This window comes from Sprattus sprattus, assembly GCF_963457725.1.
Source record: "Sprattus sprattus genome assembly, chromosome: 11".
Lineage (NCBI taxonomy): Eukaryota > Metazoa > Chordata > Actinopteri > Clupeiformes > Clupeidae > Sprattus > Sprattus sprattus.
The window spans coordinates 28,633,555-28,643,554 of NC_137909.1; the positions used below are offsets into that span (position 1 = coordinate 28,633,555).

General features: G+C 48.6%; 1 protein-coding gene across 1 annotated transcript in view; it reads right to left on the bottom strand.

Annotated features, from left to right (window-relative positions):
• pias1b (protein inhibitor of activated STAT, 1b) overlaps positions 1-10,000 on the bottom strand; it is a gene marked incomplete at its 5' end in the record, with an annotated part of 39,436 nt that overhangs the window by 8,114 nt on the left and 21,322 nt on the right. Inside the window, 5 exons of the mRNA XM_080847384.1 lie at positions 2,987-3,092; positions 4,198-4,332; positions 4,975-5,065; positions 6,357-6,404; positions 7,479-7,563. Of these exons, the coding sequence (XP_080703510.1) occupies positions 2,987-3,092; positions 4,198-4,332; positions 4,975-5,065; positions 6,357-6,404; positions 7,479-7,563 (465 nt within the window). The remainder of the gene's footprint in view (positions 1-2,986; positions 3,093-4,197; positions 4,333-4,974; positions 5,066-6,356; positions 6,405-7,478; positions 7,564-10,000) is intronic.

The following is a 10,000-nucleotide window of genomic DNA, read 5'->3' on the forward strand; positions in this document are numbered from 1 at the left end:
ACTGACACACACATGGACACACTGATCCCAGCACAGTCGGCGGGCTGTGTCACAGCAGCGCAGCCTCTCAGAAGCCGGTGGCCTCGTGTTCTACGGCGTAGCCTGCTTCAGTGCCACTCCATGCCGGAGACCCCATTTGTCGTTGGAATTTTGGGAATTTTCAGAATTTTTCTAAAGAGGTTTCCCTTCTGTTGTGATTGAAGAAATAGAGCCCTTTCCTACATCGGCAGATATTCTCTCTTTTAAAAGAAACCATACAACTGCTCACACACAAACCACTGGAGAAAAGAAACCTTAAAACTTTTGGCTCAAGGCTAGCTATTGAACGGTGGTTGTTAGGGGACAGTGTAGCTGCCAAATGTGAGGACCTGCCTGATGTGAGTCCGCATGCGCAAACTTTGCGACACTATTGTAGTACAACGAGCCAGGTTCAGGTAATGCTGGTGGTGTAGGCTACAGCATGAAGTGGAATGACAAGCGCATTTGTTTACGTTTGAAATCCACCAAGGTTTATGATGTTAAGCTTCATGTTTATTGAATTATTAGTTAAGCAGTGCATTCATTAGCCTACTAGTAACAGTAATACAACTTGAGCCTTATGCTGTAAACCGTTGACAAAATTATAAAACACTACGTTAAATAAACCTACATTATGCGTTAAGAGAAGCCAGATACGTTGATATTAAAACATGTATGAGAATGCACGTCTTGGATAGTTTGCTCCTGAGCCTTCTGCCGTAAACCGTTTGTGTTTGCGCATGCGGACTCGCATCAGGCAGCGGCGGACTCACATCAGGCAGGGTCCTCACATTTGGCAGCTACAGACAGGACAGCACATGTGTTTCATACAGTGAGTGAGTAGAGCACAGATTAAAAGACAACGATCGATGGTATGCACCAAAGTCTTGTTAGGTTCAATGTGAACCAAGGCTGCAATGCTCTTCATTAAATTGGTGTGTTCTTGTCTGGGCTTGCCCTGTCTCCATCATGTGCACACAGACTTGCTGTTCCCAAGGTTACCACGGTTACCACGTCTACTGCTGCAACTCTTAGCTATCTTACAATCCTCAGACTCTGCGACTGTAGGAACAACAAAGAACAAAATGGTAAGTGGACTGCATTTAAATAGCCCTTTTCTACTCGTAGAGCACTCAAACCGCTGCACAGATGAATGCCTCAGACATCTATCCATTCATACACATACTATCTAAGTTGCCAACCGGTACATTGGGAGGGGGTGGGGGGGTGTTCAGTGTCTTGCTCAAGTCCACTTCAAAAGTTGGTGATGACGAGTCAGGATTGAACTAGCAAACTCCTGATTGGTCAACCTCCCGATTGCTAATCGCCTCCTCTGCCTCATGAACCACTTTCACCCAAATGCAATAGAGAAAGGCTTGGGGATATGGAACAACACCTTTAAAGATCACTACATGGGGCTACAGGACAACACCTTTAAAGATCACAACATGGGGATATGGAACAACACCTTTAAAGATCACAACATGGGGATATGGAACAACACCTTTAAAGATCACAACATGGGGATATGGAACAACACCTTTAAAGATCACAACATGGGGATATGGAACAACACCTTTAAAGATCACAACATGGGGCTACAGGACAACACCTTTAAAGATCACAACATGGGGCTACAGGACAACACCTTTAAAGATCACATCATGGGGATATGGACAACACCTTTAAAGATCACAACATGGGGCTACGGGACAACACCTTTAAAGATCACAACATGGGGATATGAGACAACCCCTTTAAAGATCACAACATGGGGCTACAGGACAACCCCTTTAAAGATCACAACATGGGGCTACAGGACAACACCTTTAAAGATCACATCATGGGGATATGGAACAACTCCTTTAAAGATCACTACATGGTGATATGGGAACAACTCCTTTAAAGATCACTACATGGGGCTACAGGACAACACCTTTAAAGATCACAACATGGGAATATGGGACAACTCCTTTAAAGATCACAACATGGGGATATGAGACAACTCCTTTAAAGATCACAACATGGGGCTATGGAACAACACCTTTAAAGATCACAACATGGGGATATGGGACAACCCCTTTAAAGATCACAACATGGGGCTACAGGACAACACCTTTAAAGATCACAACATGGGGATATGGAACAACACCTTTAAAGATCACAACATGGGGATATGGAACATCCTATCCGTGGTGCTGGGGCTCCCCTGGTAGAGCGAGGCACTAGCAACACCAACATCATGGGTTTGACACGTGGAGACACCCCTACTGACGAATGTGTACATGTGTGTAGACATATAAATGTCTCTGTGAGACAGACACACTCACTCACTCTGTGAGATATCCCCTAAAATGTTTTTATTTAGAGGACGAAGGACATCCTCTTAAGACTCCTATAGATGAATGAAGCGTGTGTGTGTGTGTGTGTGGTGTATGGGTGTGTGTGGAGTTGAGGAGAGGGAGTCCTGTTTAAGTGTGTGTGTGTGTGTGTTTGTGTGTGTGGATCTGAGGAGGAGTCCTCTTTAACTCTGTGTATGTGTGTGTGTGGATCTGAGGTGGGGTGACCTCTTTAACTCTGTGTGTGTGTGTGTGTGTGTGTGTGTGTGTGTGTGTGTGTGTGTGTGGAGCTGTGGAGGGGGAGTCCTCTTTAATTGTGTGTGTGTGTGGAGCTAGGGAGGGGTGACCTCTTTAACTCTTTGTGTGTGTGTGTGTGTGTGTGTGTGTGTGTGTGTGTGTGTGTGTGGAGCTGAGGAGGGGTGACCTCTTTAACTGTCTGTGTGTGTGTGTGTGTGTGTAGATAGAGAGGGGTGTCCTCTTTAACTCTGTGTGTGTGTGTGTGTGTGTGTATGTGTATGTGTAGATGGAGAGGGGTGTCCTCTTTAACTGTGTAACTGTGTGTGTGTGTGTGTGTGTGTGTGTGTGTGTGTGTGTGTGTGTGTGTGTGTGTGTGTGCAGGGGTGACTCACTGAGGGCTCTGGAGTGGTCTGGGTTTCTGATGCCTTTTGATCGCAGTCTCTGGAGCAGCACTGAGGACGACTGCTGGCGCACCAGGTACACAGCCATGGAGTAACTCTGGAACACACACACACACACACACACACACACACACACACACACACACAGACGCACACACAGACACACACACACACAGAGACACACACACACACACGCGCGCACACACACACACACACACACACACACAGAGACACACACACACACACACAGAGACACACACACACACACAGAGACACACACACACACACACACACACACACACACACACACACACACTTGTTAGGGTCCTCCTGTAATGATGATGTTCTGCCACGGCTCTAGGGACGGCACTATATATACCTAGCAAACACACATGCAAAAGTGTCATTTCCACCTAAAATGATTGATGAACAGAAAGGTCACTTGACCTACAGATGCACCACACCACACACACACACGCACACACACACACACACCCCATCACACACACACACACACACACCCCATCACACCACATACACACTCACACACACACACACACACCCCATCACACACACACAGCCCATCACACACACACACACACACACACACACACCCCATCACAGACACACACACACACACAGCCCATCACACACACACACACACACACACACCACATACACACACACACCCCATCATATACACACACACACACACACCCCATCATATACACACACACACACACACCCCATCACACACACACACACCCCATCACACACACACACACACACACACACCCCCCATCACATACACACACACACCCCATCATATACACACACACGCACACACACGCACACACACCCCATCACACACACACACACACCCCATCACATACACACACACACACCCCATCATATACACACACACACACACACCCCATACACACACACACCCCATCATACACACACACACACACACACCCCATCACACACACACACACCCCATCACACACACACACACACACACACACACACCCCCCATCACATACACACACACACCCCATCATATACACACACACGCACACACACCCCATCACACACACACACACCCCCCATCACATACACACACACACCCCATCATTTACACACACACACACACACACACCCCATCACACACACACACACAGCCCATCACACACATTTACCCGTCCGATCTCCGACGTCCATGAGACGATGATGGTGTTGGGGACCGTGGTGGAGAGGCGCACCAGTGAGGTGATGTTGATGGCTCTGCTCGGACGCTTTGGTTCCACGCCGCTTTTGGTGGGGGGAAGGTAACCCTGGGGGGGGGGGGTGGGGTAAACGCACCGTCAGTGGACACTAGCTGTGTACGGTGACCTGCCTGTAGTATTTGTTATGCTATGACTCACTCCACTATGTTTCAGAATGTAATCAGAAGGTTGCTAGTTTGATTCCCTGTCGAAGTGTCCTTGAGCAAGACACTGAACCCCTAATTGCTCCTGATGTGCGGTGTGCCATCAGTGTAAAATGTAAATTGTGTATACATCCTTGTAAGTCGCTTTGGATAAAAGCGTCTGCTAAATGACGAGATGTAAATGTAAATGTTCTCAATAGGGCAGTGGCAGTAGCAATGGCACTGAACCATTTCCCCCAGCAGGGGGCAGCACAACTGGACTAATACGATTCTCAATGACTAAAAAACACTAGTTAGGACAAGTTAGGACTGCCGTGGTACCTGACACAACTCCACCTATGGTGCTTACATGTCTGTCCAGATCAGTGTGGGAAACTGGTGTGTGTGTGTGTGTGTGTGTGTGTGTGTGTGTAGGGGAGGGTATCTGACAAAGCTCCACCTATGGTGCTTACATGTCTGTCCAGATCAGTGTGGGAAACTACGGCTGGTTTTTGAGACAGAGCTGCCCTGACGAGGCACTACTGGAGTTTGACTGTAGGGAACATACCGGAAGGTTGCATGGCTTGCCGTTCACTTTGACGCAGAGGTTGGGAGGGAAGTGGTCTTCCTGAGGGCAACTCGTCTCCGACAGACAAAACCTGCGAGAGATGGAGGGAGGGAGAGGGAGAAAAGAAGAGAGAGAGAGAGAGAGAGAGAGAGAGAGAGTGTTAAAGGTGTCAAACCTTCCCATGTTTGAACACACAAAGCCTTGTAAAAGTGCAGAAGGGTGATGCTTTATTTATCATCGCTAGTGTGCCAGAGAACACAGCGTCCCAGAGAAGCCAGGCATCCTATAGAAATACACAACAACAACAACAACAACAACCCTTTCAATATGACCTCCAATGCATCTATACAGTGAGTGAGGGACCTGAATGGACTACATGTTGGGAACACTCTGAAGGCTACACGGTGAATAGGTGGCACACTCTGAAGGCTACACGGTGAATAGGTGGCACACTCTGAAGGCTACACGGTGAATAGGTGGCACACTCTGAAGGCTACACGGTAAGTAGGTGGCACACTCTGAAGGCTACACGGTAAATAGGTGGCACACTCTGAAGGCTACACGGTAAATAGGTGGCACACTTTGAAGGCTACACGGTAAATAGGTGGCACACTCTGAAGGCTACACGGTAAGTAGGTGGCACACTCTGAAGGCTACACGGTAAGTAGGTGGCACACTCTGAAGGCTACACGGTAAATAGGTGGCACACTCTGAAGGCTACACGGTAAGTAGGTGGCACACTCTGAAGGCTACACGGTAAGTAGGTGGCACACTTTGAAGGCTACACGGTAAGTAGGTGGCACACTCTGAAGGCTACACGGTAAGTAGGTGGCACACTCTGAAGGCTACACGGTAAGTAGGTGGCACACTCTGAAGGCTACACGGTAAATAGGTGGCACACTCTGAAGGCTACACGGTAAGTAGGTGGCACACTCTGAAGGCTACACGGTAAGTAGGTGGCACACTTTGAAGGCTACACGGTAAGTAGGTGGCACACTCTGAAGGCTACACGGTAAATAGGTGGCACACTCTGAAGGCTACACGGTAAGTAGGTGGCACACTCTGAAGGCTACACGGTAAATAGGTGGCACACTCTGAAGGCTACACGGTAAATAGGTGGCACACTCTGAAGGCTACACGGTAAGTAGGTGGCACACTCTGAAGGCTACACGGTAAATAGGTGGCACAACTGGCAGACATTGCAGCCAGACAGAACACATTAGGTGTTTGGTACATGAGCACATTATGTAAGCTAGTCTTGCTTTCTTTCCTGCTGAGATGGGGCGGGGGTGGGGGTGAGGGATATGCACTAACATAGAGGGTCTGTTGGGGGGGGTTTGTCAAACAAACTAAAGGCAGATGCAGCATAGAGAAGGTCTTACCTTAGCTGAACCTGAACTGAGAAATCACACTTGGTCCCCGAGATGTCCCTATGGAGGGAGGAGGAGGAATGTTTGTGAGAGAGAGAGAGAAAGAGAGAGAGAGAGAGGAGGGGGAAAGAGAGAGAGGAGGGGGAAAGAGAGAAGATGGAGGGAGAAAGAGAGAGGGAAGAGGAATGGGGAAAGAGAGGGAGGGAGGAGAGAGAGGGAGAAGGGAGGAAGGGGAGAGAGAGAGAAAGAGAGAGAAAGAGAGAGAAGGGAGGAGGGAAGAGAGAGAGAGAGAGAGAAGAGTCAGGTTTCTAGCCAGCCTTGTCATAAATGAGGCATATTTGTAAAAACATTGCAGACAGATTGGGATGTGGAATGTGAGAGGGTTTTCTCCTAAGCAGTGTCCTTTCCTCCATTCACACACAGGCAGGTGGAGGAGGCTGGAGCAGATTTAGATCAGCTCCTCCATCACTATAAGAGCTCTACAGCACACACACACACACACACACACACACACACACACACACACACACACACCATCTCCTCCATCACTACAAGAGCCCTACAGCCCAACCACACTCACACACACACACACACACTCACACACACACACACACACACACACACACACACACACACACAAACACACACACACCATCTCCTCCATCACTACAAGAGCTCTACAGCCCAACCACACTCACACACACACACACACACACCCACAACCACCATCTCCTCCATCACTACAAGAGCTCTACAGCCCAACCACACTCACACACACACACACACACACACACACACACACACACACACACAACCACCATCTCCTCCATCACTACAAGAGCTCTACAGCCCAACCACTGCGGGGGAGGGGGCTTACACACCCATGACGCAAAGGAAAGGTCAGGTGATACTTTAACATAAGGCGTGGGGGGTGGGGGGTTACAGCCAGTGAATCCTTGACACACACACACACACACACACAAACACACACACACAGATATGCAGAGACACACACACACACACACACACACACACACACACACACGAACGAAAGCACGCACGAACAGACAGGTATGCAGAGACACACACACACACACACACACACAGGCGCAAACACACAGACACAGTACTCACATGGAACTGCTGATCTGTTGAACCTGTTGGGGAGTCAGAGCGAAAGCGAAACACGTCTCCTGAAAACGCTGGTTACTGTCTGTGGCTGTTCCGGAGAGAGGGATGGAGAGAGAAAGAGAAAAGAGAGAGAGAGAGAGAGAGAGAGAGAGAGAGAGAGAGAGAGAAAAGAGAAAGTCAGAAAGTGAAAGAGAGATAAAAAGAAAGAAAGAAAGAAAGAAAACAAAACTAAATGTTAAGTCATTTGAACTCAGTTACATTTCAAAGTAGTTGTCACTTAAGTTCAAGAACGTTACCAAAATCTCAGACAGAAAACCTGTGGGACCTGACTACAGCATAACAGCTGCATGTGTGTGTGTGTGTGTGTGTGTGTGTGTGTGTGTGTGTGTGTGTGTGTGTGTGTGTGTGTGTGTGTGAGTAAATGCCCAAGCAGTCCTCTGCTCCATCCCTTTGTGTGACTCCAGCAGTGGGTCCTTGTCTTGGTGTGTGTGTGTGTGTGGGGAGTAGGGTACAAGCAGACATTGTGTGTGTTGGTGTGTTGATGGGGGAGTGTGTAGCTGCTGGGGGCTGCTATTCCTGAAAACCAGACACTCGTCCCTTTCAAGAGACGGTGTTCACTCCACATGCACTATGTCCGCCTGGCTCCCTCTTCCCCTTTCTATTTCTCTCTCTCTGTCTCTCTCCCTCTCTCTCTCTCTCTCTGCCTCTCTCTCTCTCTGTCCCTCTCTCCCTGCCTCTCTCTCTCTCCCTTTCCCTCTCTCTCTCTCTGCCTCTCTCTCTCTCTGCCTCTCTCTCTCTCTGCCTCGCTCTCTCTCTGCCTCGCTCTCTCTCTCTCTGCCTCTCTCTCTCTCTCTCTCTCTCTCTCTCTCTCTGTCTCTCCCTGCCTCTCTCTCTGCCTAGCTCTCTCTCTCTCTCTGCCTCTCTCTCTCTGCCTCTGTCTCGCTCTGCCTCTGTCTCTCTCTGCCTCTGCCTCTCTCTCCCTGTCTCACTCTCTCTCTCTCTCTCTGTCTCTTTCTCTCTCTGAATAATCGTCCGCTCTATAAATAGCTCCTGGAAGGTTGCACAATCCAATCCTGCTTAAGCCTGGCCCAGCCCAGCGACAGCCTGAGGGAAGCAAACCTGAGTGCAGCACACACACTCTCACACTCTCACACTCTCACACTCACACACTCACACACTCTCACACTCACACACTCACACACTCACACACTCACACACTCACTCACACACTCACACACTCACACACTCACACTCAGACACACACACTCAGACACACACACTCTCACACTCACACACTCACACACACACACTCACACTCACACTCAGACACTCACACTCACACATGGTGAAAAGCCAAGGCCAGAGGTTTAGACAGTAGTGAGATGAAGGCCTGTTTGATGTAACTGAAGCCTGCTGGACAGTTAGTAATAAGCATTAGTATGCGAGCACACACAGAGAACTCCAGGAGTGTGTGTGAGTGAGTGGAGGGGGGTACTGACAGGAGTGTGTGTGTGTGTGTGTGTGTGTGTGTGTGTGTGTGTGTAGGTGGGTTTTACGCAGGGTCGTTAGAACACCATCACCCCCTTCCCACACAGGTCCCACGCCATCCTCTGGGCTTCATAATGTCTAGTGTCTAGGTTTAGGTGTTCAGGTAATCACACGTCTTGGGCAGACACAGAAGGTTACCTACACTTAAAGGGGCATGTGAAATCAGCACGTCTACCAGAAGCTTCTTCAGAAGGTTACCTACACTTAAAGGGGCATGTGAAATCAGCACGTCTACCAGAAGCTTCTTCAGAAGGTTACCTACACTTAAAGGGGCATGTGAAATCAGCACGTCTACCAGAAGCTTCTTTAAGAGGGCCAAGCATGGGGAAAAAAAGAAGAAGAAAAAAAACAAAAAGTCACCCCATGCTGAAGGACAGGTTAAACTACATGGGTCAGCACATAACATAAGGTCTTAGGATGGGGGTGTTTGTGTGTGTGTGTCTCTCTCTCTCTTTCTTTCTCTGTCTCTCTCTCTGTCTCTCTCTCTGTCTCTGTCTCTGTCTCTGTCTCTGTCTCTGTCTCTGTCTCTGTCTCTGTCTCTCTCTGTGTGTTTGTGTGTCTGACACTCTCTCTCTCTATGTGTGTGTGTGTGTCTCTCTCTCGCTCTCGGTCTGTGTGTGTGTGTGTGTGTGTGTGTGTGTGTGTGTGTGTGTGTGTGTGTGTGTGTGTGTGTGTTTCACAATACTTCCAGGGTAATGAAACAGGAGGTGAAGCAACTCCTCCGTGAGAAACACATAAACCAAAACACAAACAACCAAACACAAAAACACAAACACATAAACAAAAACACAAACACACAGCCTGAAGAAAAGAAAAACACTGAGATCCAGTGCAAACGGCTCCTTTCTTTCTTTTGTGCCTGATGGTCCAGAGAAGCCCTTAAGCTTAAAGATAAACCTCAGAAGAGGCTGCAGACACAGAGGGCGTAATGAAGAGAGAGAAAGAGAGGGGGAGAGAGAGAGAGAGAGGGAGGGAGA